Source organism: Zonotrichia albicollis, chromosome 5 (assembly GCF_047830755.1).
Source record: "Zonotrichia albicollis isolate bZonAlb1 chromosome 5, bZonAlb1.hap1, whole genome shotgun sequence".
Lineage (NCBI taxonomy): Eukaryota > Metazoa > Chordata > Aves > Passeriformes > Passerellidae > Zonotrichia > Zonotrichia albicollis.
The window spans coordinates 6,279,348-6,306,697 of record NC_133823.1 but is presented as its reverse complement, the minus strand read 5'-3'; the positions used below and the strand labels follow the sequence as shown (position 1 = coordinate 6,306,697).

General features: G+C 67.9%; 4 protein-coding genes across 5 annotated transcripts; 2 read left to right on the top strand and 2 right to left on the bottom strand.

Annotated features, from left to right (window-relative positions):
* Window positions 1–6,286: 6,286 nt before the first annotated feature.
* Window positions 6,287–9,450, bottom strand: PCGF1 (polycomb group ring finger 1). 2 transcript variants are annotated; one of them, XM_074540598.1, is made up of 9 exons: window positions 9,083–9,450; window positions 8,168–8,273; window positions 7,921–8,073; window positions 7,659–7,730; window positions 7,447–7,555; window positions 7,298–7,331; window positions 7,104–7,187; window positions 6,948–7,028; window positions 6,287–6,444 (listed from the first exon to the last, which is right to left on the bottom strand). In XM_074540598.1, exons 1-9 carry the CDS (start codon window positions 9,176–9,178, stop codon window positions 6,397–6,399), a joined length of 783 nt encoding a protein of 260 aa, XP_074396699.1. In that variant the 5' UTR covers window positions 9,179–9,450; the 3' UTR covers window positions 6,287–6,396. The 2 variants fall into 2 exon arrangements, with proteins under 2 accessions (XP_074396699.1, XP_074396698.1); XM_074540597.1 differs by having other exon boundaries at window positions 7,104–7,190; window positions 9,083–9,449.
* Window positions 9,451–13,221: 3,771 nt separating this feature from the next.
* On the top strand, window positions 13,222–21,142 carry TLX2 (T cell leukemia homeobox 2). Its single transcript, XM_074540594.1, has 3 exons — window positions 13,222–16,147; window positions 18,391–18,628; window positions 19,767–21,142. The coding sequence occupies exons 1-3, from the start codon at window positions 15,421–15,423 to the stop codon at window positions 19,981–19,983; spliced, it is 1,182 nt and encodes a 393-aa protein (XP_074396695.1). The 5' UTR covers window positions 13,222–15,420; the 3' UTR covers window positions 19,984–21,142.
* A 151-nt stretch (window positions 21,143–21,293) lies between these two features.
* LOC141729093 (alpha-internexin-like) lies at window positions 21,294–22,727 on the top strand. Its single transcript, XM_074540596.1, has 3 exons — window positions 21,294–21,572; window positions 22,148–22,272; window positions 22,336–22,727. Exons 1-3 carry the CDS (start codon window positions 21,369–21,371, stop codon window positions 22,385–22,387), a joined length of 381 nt encoding a protein of 126 aa, XP_074396697.1. The 5' UTR covers window positions 21,294–21,368; the 3' UTR covers window positions 22,388–22,727.
* A 793-nt stretch (window positions 22,728–23,520) lies between these two features.
* Window positions 23,521–27,140, bottom strand: LOC141729092 (interleukin-12 subunit beta-like). The gene is made up of 6 exons (XM_074540595.1): window positions 25,258–27,140; window positions 24,769–24,996; window positions 24,516–24,624; window positions 24,249–24,430; window positions 23,999–24,147; window positions 23,521–23,726 (listed from the first exon to the last, which is right to left on the bottom strand). The coding sequence occupies exons 1-6, from the start codon at window positions 25,325–25,327 to the stop codon at window positions 23,586–23,588; spliced, it is 879 nt and encodes a 292-aa protein (XP_074396696.1). The 5' UTR covers window positions 25,328–27,140; the 3' UTR covers window positions 23,521–23,585.
* Window positions 27,141–27,350: the final 210 nt, after the last annotated feature.

The window sequence follows — 27,350 nt, the reverse complement described above, 5'->3', positions numbered from 1 at the left end:
CGCTATTCTTAGCCCCGGTCTGTCGGTCTGTCCTGCATCCTCCCCGCCTGGCGGGTCCGGCCCTGCGCCCCGCGGGACACTCGGGGTGGGACAACAGGGGGACCCCGAGCGAGGACACCCCCACTGGGACCCTGTCCCTGTCCGGGCCCCGCTCCCCGCCCCCAGCCGCCACCGTAACTTTAGACCCGACAGCTGCTCCGCGCCCGCCGCCGGCAGCCCCCGCATGTCCCGCGGCAGCACCGGGCGTCCCCATTCCCGGGGGGCTGGAGAGGGGTCCCTGCTTCCCCGAGGATGGGCCGAGAAGAGGGACACGGAGCCCCTGGTGCCCGTCTTGATGTGGGCAGGGAGGTGGCATGCGGCATCCTCGGGATGTGGCACATGGCGCCCATCCCGTGATGGCCGTGTCACCCCATCCCAGAGACCTCGGCGCCTGTCCCTGTGTGTCCCCAGGCCGTGCCTCTGTGTTTGGGGATGCGGGGACAGAGCCCCAGCGGGTTTGGGGACAGCGGGATGTCCCCTGCGCGGTGCCCGCGGTGACCCTCGCGGCGGGGCGGGCACGGCGGGGTCAGCGGCGGCGCATTCCGGCTCCCGCGGGGCGATCCGGTTACCGGCCGGCCCGGCCCCGGCCCCGGCCCCGGCCCCGCCATTAATCTTCCCGGGTGCCCTTTGGAATTTGCCGCCCGAGGCCCCGGGGGGGGGTCCGGGGGGTGCGGGAAGAGCGGGAGGATGGATGAGGATGAGGATGGGATGAGATGGGGATGGGGATGGGATGAGACGGGGATGGGGAGGGAGCACAGCCCGGTTCACCCCTCCAGGGGCACCCCCTTGTCCTGCAGGGCTCCCCCGCTCCTCTCCAGCCCCGGTGCCTCCGCCGGAGCCGCGGGATGATGGCGGCACGGCCCCTCCTGCCCGGATCGCATGCAATTATCCGGCAGACGGAGACGCGGCCTTGCAATAAATAACGCGCCCAAATTGTTTTAGGGATCAGGGGACTGCTGGGCGACAGCCGTGGCAGAACACGCCCCGCCAGGCTCTGGGGACCGTCCCCGGCCTCTTCTCCGCTGTGAGACCCCAATATCGACACCGGCACGGCCGTGATGGAGGCTCAGACCTGCGTGGGACTCCCGGTACCGGGATCTGAGCAGGGTTTGGGGCTCCGGTTGTATCCCGGCCAGTGGGGAGGGGGCCGGGAGCGCCGTCCTGCTGGTAACGGAGCCGCCGGCCCCGTGGGACCAAGGGTTTCCTGCGAGGAAGGTGGGACAGGGAGGGGAAGACAATAAACCCCAGGAAATGCTGGGAATAGCGGAGGGAACGGCCGTGCCGGCAGCGCTGGGCCCGGACGGAAACCTCGGGGCGCTGGGGGCAGCCAGGCAGGAGCGGAGGGACCGTCCCAGACCCTGGCACATGGGCTGGGCTGTCCTGGGCTCTTTCAATCTTGCTGTGATTTGCCCCAAATCCTAAACTCGAGGCTGTCCACATCCCGTTATACCATCGGGACCACGGGGAAGGGACCACTGTGATGTCCATCCTGACGGTGCCACGGGGCTTCAGTGAGCCCTTGCCCTGCCCTGGCAGGTCCCAAGTGAAGGTGGAGCCCCTTGCCAGGCTGTGGCCGTGGGCACACGGGCACCAAAGCCCCGTGCTGGGTGATTTAGGGCTGGGAAGCACCGGCACAGACGGGCCGGGACAAAGCCGCCAGGAAACACTGACTTCAAAGGGTGGAACAATGCAGGGATGGTGAGTGCCACCTCACTGGGACACACGGGGCACTGGGGACCCCACGGTGGCACTGGAATGCACACTGTGGCTCTGACACCCACGCCGTGGCATTGGCACCCACACCATGGAATTGGAACCCACACTGTGGCACTGACACCCAAACCATGGCTCTGACACCAACACCGTGGCTCTGGCACCCACGCCATGGCATTGGAACTCACACCATGGCAGTGACACCCACACTGTGGCACTGGCACCTATTTTGTGGCACCAGGACCCACATCATGGCATTGGGATCCGCGGCACGGCTCTGACACCCACATCGTGGCATTGGGACACACGTTGTGGCTTCAGGACCCACACCACAGCACTGGGACCCACACCAGGGGGTGGCACTGGCACCGTGGCACCCTTGCCATGGCACCCACACCACAGCACTGGGACCCACACCAGGGGGTGGCACTGGCACCGTGGCACCCTTGCCATGGCACCCACACCACGGCCCCAGCATCCACGTCAGGGCAGCAGCACCCAAAGCACGGACCCTTGGGAGAAAGCTGGCACCCCCCGAGGGCACCCACACCTGCCCTCTGTGCCCACCTGTACCCCATGTGCGCGTCCCCTGTGCACTCCATGCCATATCCCATGTCCCATATCCCATCCCATGTCCCATTTCCCATCCCATGTCCCACCTCGTGTCCCATTCCATGTCCCATCCCATGTCCCATCCCATATCCCATCCCATATCCTGTCCCATATCCCACCCCATGTCCCATCCTACACCCTATCCTATATCCCTTATCCCATCCCATGTCCCATCCCTTGTTCCATCCCATGTCCCTTATCCCATCCCATGTCCCGTATCCCATATTTCATCCATATCCCATCCCTTATCCCACCCCATATCCCATCCTGTGCCACATCCCATATCCCATCCAATGTCCCATCCCTTATCTTATCCCATATCCCATCCCCTATCCCATCCCAGTCCCATATCCCACATCCCACATCCCATATCCCACATCCCATATCCCATCCCATATCTGATCCCATATCCCCCATCCCATATCCCCTATCCCACATCCCATCCCTGTCCCAACCCAGCCCGTGGCAGACCCCCCGGTACCGGCGCCCCCTCCCGCTCTCCCCCGCCGCCCGTCCGGGCCGTGCCGTACCGGGGGTCGCTCCCGCCCGTGCGGGCAGGCCGGGGGGCGCGGGGGGGCTGCGGCCGCCGCACAAAGGCTCGGAGGGAACTGCGGCGGCCAAAATAACCCGGGAGACGCGGAGAGAGGTGCCTTGAAAATAACCCGGTGCCAAAATAACCCCGGAGACGCGGAGAGGTGCCTCGAGCCCGCTCCCACGGCCCCACCCGGTGCCAACCGGGGCTGCCGGTGCCCCTTTCACCGGTGACACTCGCCCTGCCAGCCCCGGGACTGCGCCTCCAGGCTCCCGGGGATGCCGGTGCCACGGCTCGGTGCCACCAGTGCTCCATCCCCATGGCGGCTGCCCCGAGCAGTCCCGGGGGTCCCCCGGGAGGCTGCGGCGGTGTTGGGGTCCCGGGGGCGGCGCTTTCCCAGGCCCCGCCGTGACCCCTCTGTCCGCAGGAAGGTGCCCCCCTTCCCAGGCCGGCGGGCATCCCGGTGCCAGTGCCGGTGCCCATATCCTCAGGAAACGGCACCTCAGGAAACGGGGGGGGGGGGGCAGCGGGGGTGGGCTGGGCTTGGGGGGGCTCAGCGTGGGCCCGTCAGAGCCCCCCGGCGTCATTTGGAGCCGCTCAGGCGGTGACAGGAATTAAATTGAGTTTGGGTTTTTCTCATCAGCCTCATCCCGGGCGCTTGGTTACGGGGAACGTCCCAGCGCTGAGGCGGCGGCTCAGTCCTGTCCTGACAGCTCTTTCGTGTCGTGACAGCAGCGTGGGCATGGAGGGGATGGCATGGGATGGGCACCACAGAGATGGGTGGCTGTGTGCTGCCCTGCGGTGGGAGGTCAGGATGCGGGACAACACCGTGTCACACGTGTCCCCACGGTGCCCACCCGGCCCATGGCAGTGCCCACCCCGTTCCAGGGGGCCGGGCATGGCCCCTCACCCGGCCATGGGGTGTGAGGGTGTCAGGGCTCGTCTGTCGCTGTCACGGCTGCTCGGAGCCGGTGCTGGCGGGGCACGGCGGGCACGGTGCAGCCGAGGGGGGCACAGCATCCCGGGGTCCCCTGTCTGTGCCCATCCCCAGGGCAGGGGGTCAGAGGGACCATGGAGCTGGTGGATTTTGGGGGCTTTGGAGGGGGCCCAGTTAGGGGTGGGGGGTGTGGAGTTGGAAGGGGTAATGCTTGGGGACATGGCAGGGAGCGAGGGGTGATGCTGTGCCCCCCTCCCCGGGCTGTGCTGTGCCCCCAGTGCCCCCCACAAGGCACAGGAGGGCCCCCAGACCCCCAGTAATGCTCCTGCAGCCCCCTGGCACATCCCTGCGACATCATGGGTGGGTCCCTTCACCCATCACCCCCATCCGAGCCCTGGCACCCTCCAGGCTGGGGCTGCCACCATCCCCAGAGGGACTCCAAGGAGCTCTGAAGGGTCCCGTCCCCATGTCACATGGGTCATCCATGCCCAAATCCTGTCGGGCAGAGCTGGGGACCCCCGCCAGCCCCCCAGGTTCAGGACAGGGGGCTGGGGGCTCAGGTTTCCCTCTCTGCCGGGCTGGAGCCGGGGGCCATTAACCCCCTCGGAGCATGACGGGCCGGGGGGACATCAAAGTGCTGTCAGCTGCACCGCGCCCCGGGGTACGGGAACATCCCCCCGGTACCTGCCCCTGCCCCGCCGGCTCCCCCGGCCCCCGTGTGCCCCCCTCCCTCGCCGGGGCAGCCCCCGTGGGCGCTGGGGCCAGGCCGTGGGCGGGGGGCTCATTTACCAACGTCAGCCCCGCAGTTGGTTTGAATTAGGCTCCTCCGGGGCCGCCGCTGATAAGGGAGGGGGTGCAGGGCTGGTGGGGGGCTCCGGGGGGCTTCCTGCTCTGCCGTCTGTAACTGGCTGCCAGAGCGGCTGCTGACAGACACAGGGACAGCCCCCGCCATCCGTCCGTCCATCCATCTGTCCCTCCGTCCATCCATCCACCTACACGCCCACTCCCCCACAGGCAGCCCCCGTTGGATCCCCGTCCTGCACCCCCGGCCCTCCAGCCCTGTTTGGGATCCCCATCCTGCTCCTCCACTCCTCCAGCCCTATTTGGGATCCCCATCCTGCTCCTCCACTCCTCCATACTGCACCCACAGCCCTCTGGTGCCAGTTGGGATCTCTGTCCCACACCTCCTGCCCTGCGTCCCGATTTAGGATCTCCCACCCATCCTTCTGATCCTATTTGGTACCCCCATCCTGCACCCCCACCCTTCCAGCCTCGGCTGGGACCCCAGTCATGCACCCCAATCCCTGTGGCCCCGTTTAGAACACCCATCCTGCTGCACCACACCTCCAGCCTTTTTGGGGACACTCATCCTGCATCCCAAACCCTTTATCCCTTCTCTGGACTCCCACCTTGTACCCCAAGCCCTACTGAACCTCCCATCCTGCTCCTCCAGTCCTATTTGGGACCCCCATTCCATAATTCCAGCCCTCCCTCTCCGGCTGGGACCCCAGTCCTGCACCCACCGCCTCATTTGGAGCCCCCATTCTGCCCACCCAGCTCCATTTGGGATCCCCACTCCCGGATGGCCTCGCAGCCCCCGCGTTTCCCCTCGTCCTTGGGGGGCTTTGGGCAGGCGAGCCCGGCCGCCCCCTGCCCGGTGAGCGATGGCCGACAGCTGGGCCGGGCCGGGCCGTAACCGGATCCCCCGGCGGCGGCGGCGGCGGTGCGGGGGTTCCGGCGCGGGGCGGGGATGAAGGACGGGCCATGGCGCACCCGGTGCCACATCCATCCCGGTGGGCCCGGGACCGTGCCCAGCACAGGATGGGACACCCGGTTCGGGGACGAGGATGGAGGGGAGATCCCCGAGAGCCGCCCGGCAGAGCCCGCCACCGCCACCGCCGTACCGGGACACGGAGCGGGGGCAGCACCGAGGGGCTCTGAGCCCTCCGGAGCCGCGTTCCCGGGATCACCGGGATTACCGGGATCCGGCACCTGTTCCGCCCGCGGCCCTGGGTCCCGGCCGCACCCCAGGGACCCCCCGCCCGCAGCTGCGCCCGCGGTGCCGCGGGAGGATCCAGATGGCGGAATATCGGCTCGGGCTAATTAGGGCGGCGCGGGCTCCCCCGGCAATCAAAGGGCCGATGGCTTTATTAAACTCATTATGTGGGGCCGGACACGCGGCCGGCAGCCGTGACGGGACCGGGATGTGACGGGATCGGTGTCGGGATCGCTGTGCGGGGCTGGGGGGCTACGAGACCCCCCCGGCACGGTGGGGAATGGGGATGGGGGGGCTGCACAGCCCCACTGCCCTCAGTGCACCCCAGGACTCAGCCCCCCATGGGTGCAGCCCATCCGGGGGTCACTGAGTCCCCAGTGCAGCCCCCAGAGCTGCTGGAGCAGAGGGGACCCTCCTGAGACCCCCCAGTCCCCCCCAGACAAAGCAGGGACTCAAGGGGGCTTTTCCACAATTTTATTCCAAAAATAAATTCGAAGAGGGGTATAAGTTATGGGGGTGGGGGGCAGGAGCAGGGCTGCACTGGGGGGCAGTGCCCACCCCCTGCCCCTACCTCCTCTTGTCCTTGATGCTGTAGTGCAGCAGGAGGGGCGCAGGCTGTGGGGCAAGGGGGGGGTCAGGGCTGGGGGATTCCAGCTAAGGACCCCCCCCTTGGGGCAGAGACCCCAGATCCCAGCCCAGGGACTGCCCCCAGGGCAGGGACCCCCCTATCCCAGCCCATGACCCCAGACCCAACCCAGGGAATCCCCCCAGATAGGGACCCCCCAGCCCATGACCCCAAACCCCAGCCCAAGATCCCACTGGGACGGAGACCCCAAACCCCAGCCCAGATGTCCCCTGGTACAGGAACCCCAATCCCAGCCCAGGCACTCCCCTGGGGCTGCACCCCAAACTTGGCCAACCCTTTTGGGGACCCCCCATTGCCTGACCCATGCAGGGGCCAGGGACCCCCCAAATCACCACTGCAGTCACCAAAATTAAAGATCCTCAATCCCCCAACCCCACACTGCCCCAAAGCACCCCCAGAGGGTCACCCCACCACCCCCCCACGGGGTGAACCCCAAAATCAGAGGCTGCCATCCCTTATGATGGGTGCACACCTTGCCAAACCAGCGTGAGAGCCAGAGCTGCTTCATTGTCATGTGGTCGGGGAGGGGCTCGTTGTCAAACAGGATCTGCACCTGCACATGGGGGCTGCATCAGGGGGGCCAGGACACCCCTGGGGGCTGGGACCCCACCCCAGGACCCCCACTCACGTGCTGCAGGGACAGCCCCAGGCGGTGGCACAGGACCCTCCGCAGGTGTCGGATCTGTGCCCTCACCGAGCACCTCACGTATTTCTGCTGTGGGGGGCAGAGAGGGTTGGGGGCTGTGGGGGTCTCCAGGGACCCCACACGCCCCTGGCAGTGACAGGGTGACAGGGCTGGGGTCTGCAGGGATCCCCACTTACCTGCAGCATGGCCTTGCTCTTGTCCTTGCTGGAGCTGTGGCAGAGAGAGAAAGGGACACGTGTCCAGGGTCTCAAGGGTTGGGGGCCATGCCCAGTGTCCCCTGTGTCCCCTCCCCACCCCACTGAGGGGCTGCAGCCCCCAGACTCACCTCAGTTTCTCCAGGCAGAGCGAGACGTGCTCGTCGTAGCGGAAATAGTGAGCGCGCGAGTGGTCAAAGGTGCTGTAGGGGAGCCCCATGGGGTCACCCCCCACCGTGTCTGGGGACACAGGTGGCACCGTCAGCCCCCTGTGTCCCTGACACCCCCAGCACTGCAGCTGGCTGCCCCCTGTGCCCCCCCCCCCCGTGCCCCCCTGTCCCACCGTCACCGCTGGGCTGCGTCACCCGGTCAAGGCCTCGGGACTGGTAGAACTCACGGATCCGCTTCTCCTCACCTGCAGGGGACAAGTGGCTCAGGGACACACCTGGGCCCTGAGGACACTGCCTGGCTGTCCTCCCTCCCTCCTACCATGTCCTCATCCCCTTTTCTCTCCCTGTCCATACCCCATTCCTGTCCCCATGTCCCCCATACTGTGCTGCATGCCATGTCTCCTGAGCCCCCCCGTGTCCCCTGTGTCCCCTTACTGTGCTGCAGGCCTGGCACCAGCTTGTAGACGATGTCCTGCATGACCCTGTCCAGTTTGAGGTTGAGCAGCGGCTGCGTCTCGTGGATCTTGGTGTTGCACATGGGGCAGTACTTGCTGGTCTGCAGGTACTTCACGATGCAGCTCTTGCAGACTGGGGACAAGGACAGGTGTGGGGGGACAAGGACAGGTGTGGGAGGGGTGGCACTGCACCCCCAGAGCCCCCCCAGGCAGGTGGGGACACTCACAGGTGTGCAGGCACTCGGTGATGGTGGTGGCGTCGATGAAGTAGCCGGCGCACAGGAAACACACGATGTGCTCGTTCAGCTCCTTCATCTTCACCTTCACCTCCTCCTGGGGGGGGGGACACAGAACTGGCACCTGGAGCACGCTAAGACCACCCTCACCTGTCACCTGAAGACCCCTGAGAGCCCTGTCATCCTTCACCTGGAACCCCTTTGTCCAAGGAGCTTCTCCTGCCATTCTCTTAATATGCTAAAAAATCGAATTTTGGGGAATTGCACCTCTTGTTTTGCTTTAATATGCCAGAAAACAGATTCTGAGGAGCTGGACACCTTCGTCTTACTAAAATATGTCAGAAAGCGGGATTTTGTAGGGATTGCCCCCTGTCTTCCATTATTACACCAGAAAATGGGATTTTGAGAGGCTGGCCTCATTATCTTAACTTAATACACCAGAAAACGGGATACTGGGGAAGAATGCCTCCTGTTTGGTCTTATTATACCAGAAAATAGGATCTAGGGGCGCTGTACCTCCTATCTTCCATTATTATGGCAAAACACGGGATTTTGGGGTGCTGCACCCCCTGCATTGCCTTAACATGCTAGAAAACATGACTGACCTCGCTGTATTCCACTATTACGCTATAAAAGGGGATTTGAAGGATGTTGGATACCTTGTTTTGCCTTATTATATCAGAAAATGGGATTTTGGGGGTCCGGGGACACCCCCAGCCCAGTGCCTGCCCCGATCCTTTGACCACGCCCCCTTCTCCAGGCCCCGCCCCCCGCACCGCCCCTCGGTCTCACAGCGCCCCCCAGCGGCGCCGCCGCGGCACCTCCCGTCCCCTCCCGAGCTGGCCCCCGGTGTCGCCGCCACCGCCTCCTCCCGGTGCCTCCCGCCCTCCCGGCACGGCCGCTCGCCTCATTCCGCAGCGGGTCCATCTTGTAGACGGCCTGGAGCTGGTTCCGCAGCCGCATGGCGATGGCCATCGGGCCCCCCTGAGGAGGCGACGCCATCTTAGAGCCGCCTCCGCCTGTGGCCTCGCGCACTTCCGTGTTCGGGGCGGGGCCGCGGCGAGCGGCGGGACTACAACTCCTAGCGTGCCCCGCGAGTCTGGAGTCGCGGCGGGCAGCGCAAGCTCGGCCCTGTGCTGATCCTTCCCCGAGACCCACGGGGAGAGGCTCGGGATCCCGAGACTCCCCGACCTCGTCCGTGAGGGGGACCCGCCGCGAGCCGCCGCCACCGGACCCGCCGTGTTTAGGGGAAGGCGTTCCCGGCACTGGCCAATAGCGAGAGGGCGCCCTCTTGACGGACAGCAGTGGTCGCCAATCAGACAGTTCTGTGCGTGCGCGTGCTGCTGCGGAACGCCGCTAGAGGGCAGCAGAGCAACGCGGGGGAACGGGAGGGGCGGGGGGGGCAGCGGGAGTGCGGGGCGTACGGGAGGGAACCGGGGAACCGGGGCCTGAGGGGGTTTGAGGGGGCCTGAGGGGATCTGAGGAGGCCTGAGAGAATTTGAGGGGGTCTGAGGGGATCTGAGGGGATCTGAAGGGGTCTGAGGGGATCTGAGGGGGTTTGAGGGGATATGAGGGGGCCTGAGGGGATCTGAGGGGGTCCGAGGAGGTCTGAGGGGGTTTGAGGGGATCTGAGAGGATCTGAGGGGATCTGTGGGGTCTGGAGGCTGCGAGGGGGCACGAAGGGGACGAGGAATCCGTGTGGGGCGCAGGGTACACGCGGGGGACTCAGGGTGGGTGGTTTAGGGGGGTCCGTGAGGTGCGGGAGATCTGGGGGGGCTCAGGGGGTCTGTGAGGATTCCGGAAGGGACACCGGGGTGTCCCGACGGGAGCACAGCGTGAACGGCGGCGGCGAGGGCAGGGCCGGGCTCAGGGATGCAGCGGCACTGGCAGGGTCGGGGTGTTTGCCCCGGCAGTTCGGGGTGCCGGGACACTTCGGGGTGCCGGGGTTCGGGCAGGGTTGGGGTGCTGGGGTGTCGCTGGGGTACCAGCGTGGTACTGTTTGAGGTGTTGCGCTGCTGTTGGTGCTGATATTTGGGGTGTACGGTGCTGGGGTGCTGGCAGGGTTGAAGTGCTGGCAGTTCGGGGTGTCGGGTGCCGGGGTCCTTCAGTTTGGGGTGCTGCAGTTTGGGGTGTCGAGGTGCTGGCACTTTGGGGTACCAGCGGAGCAGCCCGCGGCCCCACCCGGCTCAGCCGGAGCCACGCTAATGTAGGTTTGGCTCAGGGGAAGCAGCGGCCGCGCTAATGCGGAGCCGAGCCGAGTTCCCCACGGCCCCTCAGAGCCCCCCACGGCTCCTCACGGACTGTGCCACTCCCCCGGAGCTCAGACCGGACGGCGGGGAAGGCTGGTCCGTGCCAGGGAGTGGGAGCGGGCAGAGGAGCACGGCGGGACCCCCGAGCAGGGGCTGGCACCCACCATGGCAGCATGGAGCTCCTGGCACACAGCCGCGCTGCCAGCCCTGCTCCGGCACCGGCTCCGCACCGGCTGCCACGGCCAGGGACCGGGCGGGTTTGGGGCTCCTGGATGGGTCCCGGTATTGTCGTGGTCCTGATCATGATCCCGGTCCGGATAGGGGTCACAGCGCTTACTGCACTCCTCAGCTCCCTCAGTGTCCCCAGCCCAGCCACGCTGTCCCCGCTGCCCCACCGGAGCGTCTCAGCACCGAGCCCCGGTGACCCCGGTGCCAGCCCCTCGTCCCAGTGTGTGGCCGAGCCCCGGGACCAACACGAGCCGCTCCCGGTGCCGGCGGGCAGAGGCTCCGGGCCGGCCCCCGCCCCGCCGCCCGCCCATTCCCTGCCCGCGCCTCCGGGGAGGCGAGAGCGCGGCGGGGCCGGTGACCCCCGGCTGGGGAGGGTCCGGTCCCATCTGTACCTGCCAGGAGCCATCCGGGGAGGGGCGGGGGTCACAGCGGGGCCAGCGCGGCCCCACGGCGGGGCAGCATCGCTTTCTGAGAACCGGCACCGGACCCGGCCACGGCACCGCGAGTCCCGGCTCTGCGGGTGGCTCTGGGCCCCGCGGGACCGAGGGCGGAGAGCCCGTCCCGGGGCTGGGGTCCCGGGCAGCCGGTACTCCCGGAGCCGCCCCCGCCAGGCGAGGCCGCGGATCCATCTCGCCGTTAATAATTGATGGCAGGAGCCGCCGGGGCTGCGCGGGGCTGCGGGGCCGAGGCTTTTAGCTCAGCCCTGCTCAGATATTCAGCTCCATTTCCGCGGCACGGCCGGGGCGGCTCCTTCTGGGAAGCGCTGCCGGGAGCTTTCCCGGCCGGAGCCCTCGCTGGGGCTGAGGCTGGACACACTCATGGCCGCAGTGGCGCAGGGCAGCAGCGTTAGCTCCCCCTCCATCCCATCAGCTGTACAGGGACCCTCCAGGGAAGCCAGGGGATTCCCAGGGTGGACAGAGCTCCCTATTAGATCGGGCAGAAGGGATAGGGGTCCGCTATTAATCTCTCTGAGGTGGGCAGGGGTCCCTACAGGGCAGCGAGGGCTTGGTGCTCATGGACTGAGCTCCTGCCTAATGCACCGAGTGCATCTGCAAAATCCAATTAACCTTCGATAACGAGGCGCTGAGCGACGTGGCTGTCAGCGGCCACCAGCCACCGGCACGCTGTGGCCCCCCGACGGGCACCAGCCCACTAGGACGGCCCCCAGGCAGGCAGACCCCCCCAAAAACCCCCGGCTGGTGTTGAACCGTGGGGAGGTGAGGGTGGACTACCCTGAGGGCACCCAGTGTGCCCAGCCATGTGTCCTGTGGCTCCTGGGCACTGCTCCCGCTGACCAGAGGGGCTGGAGCTGCCTCTCCTGCAGCCCGAGCGGGGAGGGGGGTGCTGTGTGTGCCCCCCACTCCCCAGCACCCCTTCTGTCCCCTGTCCATCCCTCATCCCCCTCCGAAAGCCCGGGGGCTCTCAGCTCCCGCTCCGCATCCTCTGCATCCCCAGGCCACACTGTGCCCCCCAGCCCTTCTGCCCCACGGAGCTGGGGTCCCCAGAGGGTTTGAGGGGGTGGCCCGTGCCACACCCCGAGTCCGGACCCGCAGTCCCCCCTGTCCCCTGCCCCAGGGGCCGCAGCCTGGCGGTGCCCGGGGGGAGCAGCCCCCCAGCAGCCGCTGTTGGCGTCACCGTGCAGCCGCCCACGCACCCATGTGGCACCCGGCTCCTCCCCGAGGACACCGCGCAGACGCCGAGGGCCACCACCGTGACGTCCGAGCGGGCGACTCGGCCGTCGGGTCCATCCGCGGCCACGGTGACCCCATCCCAACCCCACAGCGGTCCCATCCCGGCCCCATCCCATCCCCATCCATCCTCATGCCAGCGCTCCCGGCGTGCCAGCCGGGCCGGGGTGGGCACCGCGCCCACCGGCTGCTGCCGCCTCACCCCGCGCACCCCGTCCGGGTGCCGGCGCCCGCGGCGGGCGGGCGGCGGGGGGCACCGGGAGTGTTTCATGCGGTTAAGAAGTGTCTGATTGAGGCAGGAGGCGCCAGCAGCTCCCCCGGGAGCCGCAAGCCAAGGACTGGAGGACCAAATGCAGGCTAAAGTAATCCAATCTGGGCTGGTTCATCTAATTAGCCCAGAATTAACCCAGCAGCCAGAGAGGAGCTGACTGTCCCTCCAGTTTGCCAGCGGGTTTGGGGGGAAGCGGGAGGAAGAAGGGGACGTCCAGCGGTAATGAGATTACGGGGGGGAGCGGGCGGGAGCGGGCGCGCGGCAGCCTCTGGCCGGTGGCAGCGTGGGGCCCCGCCAGGTCCCCGCCGCGCCACCGCCGTGATGGCCGCGGCACCGGGGACAGGCACCGGGGACAGGCACGGACCCGTCCCAGCGACCCCCGCCCCGCAGCAGCTTCGGAGCCCGCGGCGTCCCCGTGAGGGACGGAAGCACCGGCACGGGCGGCACCGGGGATGTGGCACCACGGAACCGCGCAGCTGCACCGGCAGCCCCGGGGCCACGGCGGGGAACGGGGCGAGGAGCCCCGGCAGATTCGGGCAGCGCCTCCGTGGTGAGGCGGGCAGGGACCGGACCCACAGACCCCATGTGTGACCCCCCCTGCTCCAGGGGAGCGGAGGGCGCGGGGCTGGGAGGTGCTGGTGCGGCTCTGGCGGTGGCAGGGCCCGGTGCTGCGGAAGGCTGATTCCCTGCTGGAAATGGGCAAATGCCCTTTTTTTCTGTCGCATCCCCTCCAGCTGTCACTGCCACCCATGAGAACGGCCAGGTCCAGACCCTTGCGGTGGCAGGGGGACAGAGAGGACACGCAGGTCCCTGCTGCGGCCGAGAAATGAGGAAGGGTCTGCACTGGCCCACTGGGGGGTTCCGAGCGCAGAGACCCTGCCTGGTCCCCACGGTGGCTCAGGGGACCCTGGAGCAGGGACACGGCCTCCTTCCAGGTGGCCCAGGGGTCACTGGGAAGACAGAGCCAGCGAGCGGCACAAGGTGGTGATACCTTGGCTACTGGGGTCCCTGGGAGGGAAACACCCTACACCCACAGCCAGGGTGGGAAGGGGCTCAGAACTCCTTGAGCACCCTCAGTTCTTCCCCTCCCTCCCAGGGCAGCCCCGGCCGTGCTGCTGGAGGCTGCCGGGCAAGGGGGGGCTGCTTCGGCCGGGGGTGCCGCCTGCAGACCCCCGTGGGCGTGGGGCGGGCCCGGGCGCAGGCAGGCGCCGGGAGAGCCCGCACTGCCCCGGGCCCCGTCCCAGCCCCCCGATCCATCTCCCAGCCCGGCAGATTCCAGCCCCTGGGCACGGCAACATCTGCCTTCTGCTCCGGGTTCAATTAACCTGCTGCCGCCTCCTCCTCCGGCACCGGCCATTTCCTCCCACTGCCACTGTCACCGCTGTCACCGCTGTCACTGCCACTGCCGCCGCCATGGCTGCACCCCACGGGGTCACAGCGGGTCTCTTTGCCGCAGCAGACCCGGAGCCGGTGGCTCTTTACAGGTGGAAAAGCCACACTGGGAACACCAGGATTTGTCCCAGCACCTGCCGGGCTGCGAGCAGGGAACGCCAGAAATCCGCGGCGCCTGCAGGGCAGGGTCCCGGTGCTGTGTCCCCCTCCCCTCCTGGGCACACGAGGCTCCGTCGGTGCCCCTGGTGTGGAGAGGAGCAGCTCGGCCGCTCCCGGTGCCGGGGTGGGCTGTGGGCATGGCCGAGGGTGGCACAGCCGTGTGCCCCTGCAGCCCCACACCCCGGCAGAGCTGCGGCCGCAGGGACGGGCACCCCACACTGCAGCGAGCCAGGGACCACCCGGTGCCCCCCGGTGCCCTTGGGATGCCAGGTGCTCCGGGCTGTGCAGTGCCCCCGGTGCGGCAGCTGCAGCCCCCGGTGCCGCCGTGATTTACAGGCGCAGGCCCCGGTAATGTCATTTGCCCCAGACCGGTGGCGCCAGGGTGCCCGGGAAGCCGCCGCCGCCTCCGCCCCGCCAGCCCCTGTCCCGGGGCCGTGACCCTCCCGGGAGCCGCCGGTAACCCACCCGCGGGGCCGCCGCTGTCGTGATAGTCGTCGGAAGACCCGACCGAGCCAGTGTCGCTCTCCGTTGCCGTTACCGACGGGCCCGGGCTGGGCTCTGTGACCAGGAAAGGCGGGCGGGGAACAGGAGTTCATCCCAGGGAACGGCGGCTCGGGAACCGGGGTCTGTCTCCGGGAATGGCGGGGCCAGGGGTGTCGGACTCCATCCCCGTGGAAAACGGAGTCCGTGATACCGGGAACGGCAGGTCCCGGGAAGGGGGATTCATGGCCTGGGAACTGACAGTCTGCGTGGGGTCGGTGCCCCGGGAAAGGCGGTTCCCTGGGAACTGAGACCCCAGCTACCGGTAACGGCGGCTCGAGGAGATTGGGACCCGTGTCCCGGGACGTGTCCGTGTTCTGGGGACGGCGGGTCGGAACAAACCCTGGGTCCCCGCATCGGGGCCGCCAGATCCATTCGCTCCCGTACGGACGGGCTCGGTGCGAAGCCTGCGCACCCCAAGCGCGGGTCCGTGCGCCCCGCGGTAACGGGGCTGGGGCAGGGGGGCTTCGTGCGCCCCGGGAGGGGTGGCTGGAAGCACCGACGGGGCTGCGGACGGAGCGGGGACGCGAAAAGGCGCCGCGCTGCTGCCCGGTGCGACAGCGGCTCCGGTGCACCGGCTAGGCGGTCCGGCGGACGCCCCGGCGGGGCGAACGGGTACGGAGCCCGTCGGTGCACGGGAGGCATTCGGGACCCGACGGGCCCGTCCGCTTGTCCCGGAGCCGGGGCGCGGGCCCGGAGCGGCGAGGGCGGGGGGGTATGTCCCGGGGCGGGGGCGGGGCCCCGAGCTGTCAATCACGGGGCGCGGCCGCCAATCAGGACGCGGGCGGTGGGAGTTCGGCCGGTCCGGATGGAGCGGGGCAGAAAAGCGCGTCCCGCCAGGGCCCGCAGCCCACCCGCGCTCCCGCCCCGGGGCCGCCAGCGGCTGCGAGCCATGCCCCGCACCCTGCCCCGGGCCCGCACCCGCCACCTGCCCCGCACCTTGCTCCGGGCCCGCGCCTCGCACCGCGTCCTGCCCCGCACCGGGCGCTCCGTGCCCGCCGCCGCCGCCCCCCGCCGCCCCCCGGCCATGCCCGCGCCCCGCCGGCTCTGAGCGCGGCCGGGATGGAGCGGGAGGGCGGCGGCCCGGGGCCCCCCGCGCCCCACGAGCCCATCAGCTTCGGCATCGATCAGATCCTGGGCGGCCCCGAGCCCACGGGGCCGCACCGGGCGGCGGCAGAGCCCGACTACGGGCTCTACGGCAGCGGCTACGGCCCCACCGGTCCGCTCGGCTCCTACAACCTCAACATGAGCATGAACGTGAGCGTGAACGTGACCCCCGCGCCCGCCGCGCCGCCCGCCGGAGTCATCCGCGTCCCAGCGCACCGGCCCGCGCCCGCCGCGCCGCCCGCCGCGCCCGCCGCGCCGCCGCCGGGGCCCGCGCTGCCGGGGCTCACCTTCCCGTGGATGGAGACCACGCGGCGCATCGCCAAGGACCGGCTTTCAGGTGAGCGGACAGGACGGCAACCGGAGGCTACCGGCGGCTACCGGCGGCTATTGACGGCTCCGGGCACTCCCGCGGCACCGGCCGCTCCCGTGGTGCCGTCGGGGCAGCGCGGTCCGGCGGGCGCGGCGCGGGTCGGGGCGGGGATCGGAACGGGGATGGCGGGGACCGTGCGCTCCACAGGTTCCCGCAGTGCCCGGTCCTCGCCCGCCGCCGTCGGGGCCCGCGGGAGCGGCTCGGGGTAGACGCGGCTGCCGGCGGCTCAACCGCGGCACCGAGCAGGGACCGGCGGATCCGGGTGGAGCCCGAGGGGTCCCAGCGGGCTCCGGTCTCGAGCTTTACTCCATGTTTGGTCCTTTCCTCGGTTTGAGGTGCCGGTGGTGATGCTGTGCCACCGTAACGGGGAGGCTGCGGGAGCCGGGGTGTGGGGTGTGGGCTCTGCGGGTGTCAGATGTGATGTGGGGGCTCTGAGGGGACACAGTGCAGGGTGGGGAACCCTCCGTGGGACTGAGGATAAAGCCCCTCCATGCACAGAGCAATGTCCCATGCCTTGTGAACCCCGAGAATGGGGGTGCAGGGGTACCTGGGGGTGTCTGGGGATGGGATCCCAGATCTGAACGTGCCGGGATCGGTGTGGAACTCACAGTGCCAGCGCTGTGGGAGAGCCCAGGGCAGCCATGCGGGGTTGTGGAGGCAGAGAGGGGTTGAGGTGCTGCTGATGTGGCCGGGGCTGAGCGCCGTGCTGGGGCTGATCCGCAGTGCTGGGGTGGGGGTGCTGCTTGCTGCACCCCAGGAGCAGGAGGGGTGCTGAGGTTGGGGTCCCGAGCACTGGGGCCGTGTGTGGCTGCTGGGGACCCCCGGCCTGGCTCGGCTCCGCTCCCGCCCAAGATGGCGGCACTGCCACGTCCACAGCGTGTGGCCGCATGTGGGGACAAGGCTGGAGGCCGTGCGGGGCTGGGGGCCGAGTCCCGGCCGTGTGGGCCATGGGGGGGTCTGGGGCAGGACACTGAGGACTGTGGGGGTCCCACCTGGGCGCCAGCAGAACCGTGTTCACCTCCCGGCCCACCCCGCCATGGCAGCGGTGACGAAGCACGGTCCCCGCGCAGGGGTGGCGGGTGGCGGGTGACGTCCTTGTCTCCTGCCTGGCGCCAGCCTTGGGTGGATGGGGCAGCCCCTCCCCAGCACGGGGTCTCTCAGCCGCAGGCATCACTCAGCACCTTGGCCTTGGGGTGGGCTGCGGGCAGGAGGCAGCTGGTCCCGCTGAGAGGCCACCCATGCGGGGAGGGGGCTTGGGGGCCTCTGTCCCCCCTGGCTCCACCTGCTCTAACCATGCCCGTCCCCCCGGCTGCACGGCTCCACGGCTCCCCCAGCCCAGGTGGCCTCCTGGGCACGGGTGGGAGGGAGGGTCTGTGGGTGCCAGGGAGTCCCTGGGGTGCTGTGGGCTGTGCCCCACGTCCCTGTGCCATGGGCGGATGTAGCCCCATGGCCAACCCATGGTCCTGGCCATGTGCAGCCCTGCCCACGCAGCGTGGCCCTGGTGGCGGCTGTGGTGCCATGGTGCCACGGGGATGTGGTGCTGTAGGATCATGGCTTGGCCAAGGTTGCTGCCAGAGCAGGAGGGGTGTGGGTGTTGGGGGCTGAGCCTGCCAAACCTTCGCTGTCCTCTATGCTGCTCTGATGCTCCCTGCAGGTCTTGCAGCTTCTGGGTTTGGGATATGGCATGTTGGCCTCAGCAGGGATGGTTCACACCTCAGCTGGGCATTGACATCCCCTTGCCTGGCCCATGGAAAGAGACACTGTCTGCCTCCCAACAGTTTCTGTGGTCCCGTACCCTCACGGACAGGGCTGGGCAGTCCTTGCAGTGCCCCGGAGGCTCCTCGGGCTCGGTGTGAGGGGAGGGTGGGTTTGTGCAGCCGGGCTCGATAATCCTGCAGCAGGGCTGTGACCGGGCCAGCCCATCCACCCCAACATTCCAGTGCCCATCGCAGGGCTGGGGGAGTGACTGTGCCGTGGGGTAGGAAAGGGGACAGATCCTCCCTCATGCCATGCCTTGAGCTGCCCCCATGTCCCCAAAGTGGGGAAAACTCTGGGTGTCCCCCTTCCCTACTCTCCCAGGCAGCACTGGTGGCTCCCCTGGCACTCCCCATCCCCGTGTGCCCCCGAGCCTCCCGCCATCCCCCAGGGTCCTGCCCTGCTGTGCTTTGCTGGGGTGACCCCAGCGCCCCCTGACGCCGCTGTCCCCGCAGCCGCGCTGTCGCCTTTCGCGGTGACGCGGCGCATCGGGCACCCGTACCAGAACCGGACGCCGCCCAAGCGCAAGAAGCCGCGCACGTCCTTCTCCCGGGTGCAGATCTGCGAGCTGGAGAAGCGCTTCCACCGCCAGAAGTACCTGGCCTCGGCCGAGCGCGCCACCCTGGCCAAGGCCCTCAAGATGACGGACGCCCAGGTCAAGACCTGGTTTCAGAACCGCCGCACCAAGTGGAGGTAACAGGGACAGCCCTGGGACAGCTGCCACAACCGTGATGCTCGCACCCCTCTGGTAGACACTACAATATCCCTCTAACAGCCACCCCCATGTGTCCCTCTGGCAGACACACCAATATATTCCTCTGACAGACACCTCAATATCCTTCCGACAGCCACCCCAATATCCCTGCCAGCCACCCCAATAAATCCCTCAGGCAGCCACACCATATCCCTCTGGGAAACACAACAATATCCTTCTGAAAGCCACCCCAATACCTCTATGACCCCAATATCCCTGCTGCAGACACCTCAATAGACACCCTCTGACAGCCATCCCAATATCCCTCTAACAGCCACGCCTATGTGTCCCTCTGGCAGACACCCCAATATATCCTTCTGGTAGACCCCCCGATATCCCTCTAACACCCACCCCTATGTGTCCCTCTGGCAGACACCCCAATATATTCCTCTGGCAGCCACCTCAGTATGCCTCTGGCAGCCACCCCAATATCCCTCTGGCAGACACTCCTATATGTCCCTCTGGCAGCCGCCCCAATATATCCCGTTGGCAGACACCCCAATATCCCTATGACCCCAAAATCCCTCTGGCAGCCACCCCAATATCCCCGTGACAGCCACCCCATATCCCTCTGGCAAACACATCAATATCCCTCTGGCAGCAACCCCAATATTCCTATGACCGCAATATCCCTGTGGCAGACACCCCAATATCCTTCCAGCAGACACTCCAATATATCCCTATGGTAGCCACACCAATATATCCCTCTGATAGCCACCCCAATATATTCCTCTGTCACACACCCCATAAACCCTATGACAGCCACTCCAATATCCCTCTGGCAGCAACCCCAATATCCCTATGACCCCAGAATTCCTCTGGCAGCCACCCCAATATCCTTATGACCCTGATATCCCTCTGGCAGCCCCAAACCCCACATCCCTCCAGCAGCGAACCCCGCATTCTGGGAGAGGCTGGGACTGGGATGAACTGGGGATGGATGGCACCACCATGGCCTCCCCTGTGCCTTGCTGTGCCCTCTCTGGTGGCGCTGTGGCACGTGTCCCATGGCAGTAACAAGGGGACAAGGGACAGTGCCATCTGCGGCCGGTGCCAGCGCTGTGTGCGTGTGTGCAGGCGGCAGACGGCGGAGGAGCGCGAGGCCGAGCGGCAGCAGGCCAACCGGCTGATGCTGCACCTGCAGCAGGAGGCCTTCCAGAAGAGCCTGGCACAGCCGCTGCCCCAGGACCCGCTGTGCATGCACAACTCCTCCCTCTACGCCCTGCAGAACCTCCAGCCCTGGGCCGAGGACAACAAGGTGACGTCGGTCTCCGGGGTGGCCTCTGTGGTGTGAGGGCGCTGCCGATGTGCCGGGAGGTGGCACCGGGAGCCCGGTGGGCTCTGAGCCTGGAGCATGGCAGGGAAGGGGCTGCAGCTTCCTGAGAGAGAGCCCCGCACTGGCAGCCCCCTCCCTGCCATGGGGAGCCCCCCAGAAGTGAGGCCGTGCCCCTGTGGTTGGACTCAAAGCTTCAGCAAACCCCACCTGGAGCACTGCTGTGGGCAGCCCCCTGCCTGCTCCCCAAGAGCCCAGGGATGGACCCCCATGCCCTATGGACCCCACCTGGAGCCCAGGGATGGACCCCCATGCCCTATGGACCCCCAGGAGTCCAGGGATGGACCCCCAATGCCCTATGGACCTCTGCAGCCCCTGTCTGCTCCTCATGAGCCCAGGGCTGAACCCCCATGCTCTCTGGACCTCTGCAGCCCCTGTCTGCTCCCCAAGAGCCCAGGGATGGACCCCCAATGCCCTATGGACTTCTGCAGCCCCTGTCTGCTCCTCAGGAGCCCAGGGATGAACCCCTGCACCCTAAAAATGTCTGTAGCCCCCTGCTCAGCCCCGGGGGAGCCAAGGGCTGGGCCTCTACACCCCCTGCACACCTGCAGCTCCCTGCCCGGAGCCCTGAGAGCCCAGGGATGGGCCCCCACACCTGGCAGGGTTCTGCAGCTCCCCCACCAGCAGCTCCATGGGCTCCACAGCCTCCAGCCCACCTGGAGCTCCCATTCCTGGTGCTGGAAGCCCCCCCACCCTGGCAGTGGGGTCTGCCCCACCCGCACCGTTTGCCTTATCCCGGTCGGAGTTTGCCGCCTCCGCCTTCCATCTGTGCACCAAGGACTTGGGGCCCCACCCCGTGGTGGGACAGACTGACAGACTGAGCCCCCGGCCCTCCCCCCATGGTCTGACAGCTCCCAGGGCCTGGACATGCCCGTGCAGCCCCCGCCATGGGCTCGGGGTGCTCCCCATCCCAATCCCTGACTGTCCCCGGTGTCACCTCCCACAGACTGAGCCCGGGTGTGACCCACAGGACACTCGTGGGGTGCGGAGGGGCTGAACCCCGCCTTCTTCTGTCAAATCTCTGCACCCCCTCCCCAGTGACCCCCTCCAGGACCATCCAGCCCGACTCCAGCCTCTGTTGATGGTGATGGAGAGGATGAAGGGCATGGGGAGGGGGGATAACAGCGGTGACCTTGACCCTGAACTCGACCTTGCCCCCAACCCGCGATGCTGCAGCCCCTCACCCCACTTTTGGGGGACAGGCTTCTCCCCTCCTCCCACTATCGGGGGACAGCCTTCTGCGGGCTCCCCCTCTCCGCCGCTACCGGGAGGAGCCGTTCCCCCGGTATCGGCGGGATTGGCTGCGGTTCCGTGACGCGGAGGGGTGGGACCGCATTACCACCGGCATGAGCGCGGCCGAGGGCCGGCCCCGGTGCCGCTGGGGCGGCGGCGAGGCGGTGCTCCGTGCCCGTGCCGAGGCCGCCGGTTACCGGAGGCTGCTGCGAGCCCGAGCCGCCGAGGTGGAGGCGTTGCGGGGCGCGGTGGGCGCGTTACACCGGCAGCTGGAGGGGCTGCGGGACCGGCGGAGCGGGGAGCTGGCCAAGTACCAGGTGCGGGGCTGGGGGGGCGCCCGGGGGGCTGGGAGGGAGCGGGGGATGGGAGGAGGAGGAGGAGGGTGGATGTTTTTGGGAGGATGGATGTTTGGAGCTGGATGCCCGGAGGGATGGGGAGAAGGAGGGTGGGGACGGGGAGGGGCGGGGGTCAGGGGTCCGGATGGAAGTGGGGGGCCCCGGGAGGGATGGGGGAGTTCAGGTGGGACCGGTAGCGGGGGTTTGTGTGGGCCGGGTGTCGGGGCGGGTTTGGGGGTCCCGTGGGTCCGTGTGGGGCGGGGGGCGGTGCGGAGTTCCAGAGGCCGGGAGTCCGTGCGGATCGGGGGTCGGGCCGGGGGTCCCTGTGGGGGTCACTGTGAGCGGGGGTCCCTGCATGGGTCCGTGTGGGGCGGGGTCCGTGTAGGGGCGCCGGGAGTCCGTTTAGGTGGGGTTCGGGCCGGGACTGGGGGTCCCTGCGGATCGGGGGTCGGGCCGGGGGGTCTGGAGGGATGTCGGGGGTCCCTGTGGGGGTCTCTGTGTGCGGGGGATCCCGGGGGTCGCCCCGCGGCCCCGGCGCTGCTGACGGCCCGGCTCAGGAGCGGGTGGCGGAGCTGGAGCGGGAGATCGGGGCGGCGGAGGCGGAGATGGCCCGGTGCCTGCGGGAGTACCCGGCGCTGCTGCGGCTGCGGATGGCGCTGGAGGCGGAGATCGCCGCGTACCGGTACGCGAGGGGGGCGCGGGGGGCACGGGGGGCGAGGGGCTTAGCTCGGCCCTTCTTTTCCAGGGAGATGCTGGAGAGCGAGGAGCTCCGCCTGGGCGGCTTGGCCCCGCCGTGAGCCCCGGTGCCACCGCCGGAGCCCGGCCCTGCCGTTACCACCGGAGCCACGGTGCCGGGACCGGACCCTCAGCCCCACCACCGGCCCCCGGTTCCTCCGCCGGACCCCAGACCCCCGATTCCTGCACCCCGGTTCCCTGGGACCCTCGGGAGCTCTCTGGACTGACGGAGCCCCGGTCCCTCTGTCCCCCCGTTCCACGGGTGCCCCGGACTTGTGCCCGCCTGGCCCGGGAGCCCCGGGAGGGCGGCGCCCGTGGGGTCTCACACTCACCAGCCTCTCCGGGGCGGGGGTCCCGGCCCAGACCCCTGTGGAAGCACCTCAATAAAGCCCCGTGGCATCACCCGGAGCCGGCGCGGCTGGAGGGGGGTGGGCAGCACTCCCGGCTGTGCTCCGGGGGGCTGTGGTGGGGTGGGGGGCTCAGGGAGGGGTCTGGGTTCCCTCCTGGTGCAGCCCCTCGGCCCCGAGCTGGGACACTGAGGGGGCGCATTGTGGGGCAGCGGCTTCGGGAAGAACTGAGCCCCCCCAGTAGGGAATGGGGAGTCCCTGATCCTCCCCACACTGTCAGCGGTGCTTTGGGGTCAGGATGGGGGATCCTGCTCCCCGGGATGTGGGGATGGACGGGGTCAGGATGGGATCCTGCTCTTCAGGATGTTGTGGGGACGGGGTCACAGTGGGATTCTGCTCCCCGGGATGTGGGGATGGGGTCAGGATGAGATCCTGATGGGGTCAGGATGGGATTCTGCTCCCCGGGATGTGGGGATGGGGTCGGGATGGGATCCTGCTCCCCGGGATTTGGGGATGGGGTCAGGATGGGATTCTGCTCCCCGGGATTTGGGGCGGGGAGCTGCTCCTGTGCCTGGGGACGTTGTCCCACCACAGTCGGCAGAAAGAAGGCACAGCTGGGAGGGTTTTTGAGGGTTGGGGAAGTTCAGGAAAGCCATGTGTAGCTGGGCAGGGTGTGGGGACCCTCTACCCCACCTGTCCCCGAGCTGGGCTGGAGCACGGGTGGAGCCTGTCCCAGCCAGGCAGAGTTCTGTGCCGCAGCCCCCTCCCCACACACACCGAGCAGAGTTTGTGGTGGCAAAGCCAATCCCTGAGTTTTATTAGGGGGAAAAAATCCTTTTCCGAGCTGTAAAGGGAAGGGGGTTCTGGGGACAGGAGGTGCCCGGCTGTGGGGTCAGCACCCTCCAAGCCGCAGTTATTGGGGTGCACCGAGGCCCATCCAGGCGCTCCAGGGGCTCCAGGCCGGGGGCGTGTAGGGGTCCCGGCAGCTGATCCGCACCCGCCCCGCTCCCGCCGGCACCGGCGCCTCCTCCGCGCCCTCCACGAACTGCTCAACCTGCAAAGGGACAGGGCATGGTCTGGGGAGGGGGGCACAGCACCCCCTGAGCCCGGCAGCGCTGGGGAGAGCAGCAGTGACAGCCTGGGTGACAATTCATCACTCCAGGAGGGGAAGAGGCAGAGTGAGGAGGAGCTGTGGCTGAGCATCTTCTCAGGCAGGGATGGGGCAGGGGCTGGGTGGGCACAGCGCAGGGTGGGCACAGGGCTGGGTGGGCACATGGGGCAGCCTGTGTTGGTCCCGCCGGGGCAGAGACCCCCCATCCCCGTTACCTGGGTGCCGTTGTGGAGCTCGTACTGCAGGTGGTAGAGCAGCGCAAAGTAGGACTTGGGGAGCGGCCAGGAGGCCGGGGGGGCCCAGGCCAGCTGGAGCTGCTCCCCCCGCTGCTGCAGCATCAGCTCCTGGGGCGGGTCAGGACGCACTGCGGACAGAGGGCGCTCAGAGCAGGGGCTGAGACCCTCCCCACGGAGCCTTCCGTGCCTTTTAGACCCCTCCACCCCGCTTCTCCCGCCCTGAGCTCACCGATATCGCGGAGGAAGAAATGGCGGGAGAGGTTGAGGTAGGAGGTGTCCGAGAGCCCCTCCAGGTGGAGCTGGAGCGGGCGCAGCTCCTCGCCGAAGGGGCAGAACAGGGGATCTGCCAGGCTGGCGTTGAAGCGGCCCTGCTCACCGGCCACGGGCACCCAGGGCCCCACGGAGCCGTCGCTGTGGGGAGGGAGGGGTGGGCAGCGCTCAGGGCGGGGTGCCCCTGGTGCTGCCGTGGGTTTGGGGGGTCCCGAGGGGCACCCACCTGCGGATGAGGCGGGCACGGAAGATGGCAGAGGCGGGCCCGGGCCAGGAGCAGCGGAAGGAGCCGTTGTAGGACTCAGCCTGGCAGGACACGTTGATCTCCTCCTCGCCTGAGGGGTTCAGGGGTGGCTGGTCAGGGGTGGTGCCCCCTCCCTGCAAGGGGCTCCCCACAGCCCTCATGCCCACGGGCTGGGCACCAGGATCCCCTGCTCCTCATCCCTCCACCCCCATCACCCCAGCCATGCCCTGCTTACGGGTGTTGCTGAGCACCACGTAGGTGCTGTCCAGCAGGACAGGGCCAGCCCAGCAGCTGTAGTTGCCCGTGGCTGGCAGGTCCAAGCCCAGGATGATGAGCTTCTGGCCCTCAGGCACCAGCTCAGCCATGGGCTCCTCGTCCCCGTTCAGTGTCCAGGAGATGTGCTGCTCTGAGGTGTCAGTGTCACATCGCACCACCACGTCCTGGCTCAGCTTCCCCACCTGGACTGGAGGTGAGAGGCAGATTGTCCACTGGTGGGCTGTGGTGAGGGCAGATTGTTCCCCAAACCACCGTGGGTGGTGGCCTCACAATCCTCACCCAGCTCCTTCACCCCACATCACCCCACATCACCCCAATGCCCACCCTCCAATCTCCCAGCAGAGCTGTCCCAGCCCCTATCAGAGGGTTTGGGATGCCCCCCACTCCCTGTGCTGTCCCAGCCAGGTTCTCCCTCCAAGGCCTCCCTGTGCCCCACAGCAGCACTCACACTTTGGGGGGAAGGCAGTCAGGGCTTGTGCAGGCACCAGGAACAGCAGCAGCCCCAGCAGCGCCAGCATCTGGGAAGGGAAAGGGCAGGGAAGGGCAGCCCCAGCTGGACAAAGCCCAGGAGAGGGGCACAGGCAGGGCAGAGCCCCCAGCCCTGAGAGCAGCAGGATCCCCCCCAAGACCCCCCATTCTGTGCTTACCTCTGCGTTGTCTCCGGTGGGCTCAGCACAGCCGGGGGCTGCGCTCTTATACTGGGCTGGGCTGAGTGGGGCTGCCCCAAGGTGCAGTCACAGCAGCATCACACTTCTTAGAACTGCAGGATGGGACCCACGCTCAGCCCCCTCCCTGCCTCCCACCCACAGCAATGCTGGTGCTTCCCGGGGGGGCAGGGGGCACAGACACCCCCTGCCCTGCCCTGCCATGCCAGGGGATGGGTCACCCTGGGAGCACCCAGAGAAGGGGCAGCACTGGGTGTCTGGGGTGGTGTTGGGGTTTTGGGTGGTCCCAGCTCTCTCAGAGAGGGGTCCTGCAGCACCTGAGGGTCTGCACATCATCAGTGTGTGCTGCACAGAGCCCCCCCAGTGCTGCACAGAGCCCCCCAGTGCCCTGCTGTGGGGTGGGGAATCCTGTGGGGTCTCTCAGCACCTGTGCTGGGGGGCTGGAGAGGGGCAGCTCAGGGCTGGGCCCCTCTGGGTGGGTTGAGGAGAGCGGAGGGTTGCCACAGAGGCTCAGGGTGATGCCTCCAGGCTGGCACGCCCCTTCCATCCCCTCCTCGGGCCACTGTGTATCCCATGGGGTGCTGTGCAGAGATGAGGACGTAGGGACAGAGATCACCAGGGCCACCAGCTGCCCCTTTGCCACCCCACTGGTGCCAGCCCATGCTGAGGGCACGCAGCAGAGCCCACCCTGGGGAAGGCAGTGCTGTACCCTTTCACGTACTTTCTGCAGTTCCTAGAAAGCAAAGAGGGAACTGGGGCTGTGGGAGGCTGGGGCAGCCCAGCTCTCACCTTTTGAGGCCAGGACAGGCCAGTGGGACCTCCAAGGCCCCTCCCTGAGCTGAGCCAAACCCCAGTGCGTGGGCTGAGGGGTGGAGACGGGGAGCCAGGACCCCCAGGCCCCATGGAGCAGCTCAGCCCTTGGCTGTAGCACTGTAGGGAACCCCAAAATGAGAGGGAAGGGGTGCCCTGTCCTGGGGTGCCCCCGTGCCCTGCCCTGTCTGGGGGAAGCAGGCACTGGCAGCAGGTTGGGGGCCCCGCTCGCCCCCATCTCACAAACCACAGCTTCCCCTTGGCTTCTGCAGAACAACCACAACCACAGAGGGGAAGTCCTGAGGCAAAGGCCAGGGATGCCCTCAGAGCCTCTGCGTGGTTGGAACCCCAGCCTGGCACCCGAAACACGGGTGGGAGGGAGAGAGGACTCACAGACAGAAACCATTCCTGGGAGACGGGAGGAGCGGGGACAGAGCCCACCGTGGCTGGATCACTCTGTGGTGATGTCCCTGGGCAGGATGGACCCCATCCCAGCCAGACCCCTCTGTGGTGATGTCCCTGGACAGGATGGACCCCACCCTGACTGGATCACTCTCTGGTGATGTCCCTGGGCAGGACAGAGCCCACCTTGGCTGGATCACTCTCTGGTGATGTCCCTCAGTGGGATGGACCCCACCCAGGCTGGATCCCTCTGTGGTGATGTCCCTGGGCAGGATGGACCCCACCATGGCCAGACCCCTCTATGGTGATGTCCCTGGGTAGGACAGAGCCCACCCTGGCTGGACCCCTCTGTAGTGATGTCCCTGGGCAGGATGGACCCCATCCCAGCCAGACCCCTCTGTGGTGATGTCCCTGGACAGGATGGACCCCACCCTGGCTGGATCACTCTCTGGTGATGTCCCTCAGTGGGATGGACCCCACCCTGGCTGGATCACTCTCTGGTGATGTCCCTGGGCAGGATGGACCCCACCATGGCCAGACCCCTCTGTGGTGATGTCCCTGGGTAGGACAGAGCCCACCCTGGCTGGACCCCTCTGTAGTGATGTCCCTGGGCAGGATGGACCCCACCCGGGCTGGATCCCTCTGTGGTGATGTTCCTGGGCAG

What these genes read in the sequence shown, in the direction of transcription:
- PCGF1 (XM_074540597.1), bottom strand. Translation starts at nt 9,178, where the DNA reads ATGGCGTCGCCTCCTCAGGGGGGCCCGATGGCCATCGCCATGCGGCTG. An exon ending in CACCGAGTGCCTGCACACCT is followed by an intron (nt 8,074 to 8,167) that starts GTGAGTGTCCCC and finishes CCTTGTCCCCAG; the next exon opens with TCTGCAAGAGCTGCATCGTG. An exon ending in CTCTGCCTGGAGAAACTGAG is followed by an intron (nt 7,332 to 7,446) that starts GTGAGTCTGGGG and finishes TCTCTGCCACAG; the next exon opens with CTCCAGCAAGGACAAGAGCA.
- TLX2 (XM_074540594.1), top strand. Translation starts at nt 15,421, where the DNA reads ATGTCCCGGGGCGGGGGCGGGGCCCCGAGCTGTCAATCACGGGGCGCG. An exon ending in CGCCAAGGACCGGCTTTCAG is followed by an intron (nt 16,148 to 18,390) that starts GTGAGCGGACAG and finishes CTGTCCCCGCAG; the next exon opens with CCGCGCTGTCGCCTTTCGCG. An exon ending in AACCGCCGCACCAAGTGGAG is followed by an intron (nt 18,629 to 19,766) that starts GTAACAGGGACA and finishes GCGTGTGTGCAG; the next exon opens with GCGGCAGACGGCGGAGGAGC.
- LOC141729093 (XM_074540596.1), top strand. Translation starts at nt 21,369, where the DNA reads ATGAGCGCGGCCGAGGGCCGGCCCCGGTGCCGCTGGGGCGGCGGCGAG. An exon ending in GGGAGCTGGCCAAGTACCAG is followed by an intron (nt 21,573 to 22,147) that starts GTGCGGGGCTGG and finishes GGCCCGGCTCAG; the next exon opens with GAGCGGGTGGCGGAGCTGGA. An exon ending in GCGGAGATCGCCGCGTACCG is followed by an intron (nt 22,273 to 22,335) that starts GTACGCGAGGGG and finishes CTTCTTTTCCAG; the next exon opens with GGAGATGCTGGAGAGCGAGG.
- LOC141729092 (XM_074540595.1), bottom strand. Translation starts at nt 25,327, where the DNA reads ATGCTGGCGCTGCTGGGGCTGCTGCTGTTCCTGGTGCCTGCACAAGCC. An exon ending in CGTGCCCGCCTCATCCGCAG is followed by an intron (nt 24,431 to 24,515) that starts GTGGGTGCCCCT and finishes CCCTCCCCACAG; the next exon opens with CGACGGCTCCGTGGGGCCCT. An exon ending in TTTCTTCCTCCGCGATATCG is followed by an intron (nt 24,148 to 24,248) that starts GTGAGCTCAGGG and finishes CTCTGTCCGCAG; the next exon opens with TGCGTCCTGACCCGCCCCAG.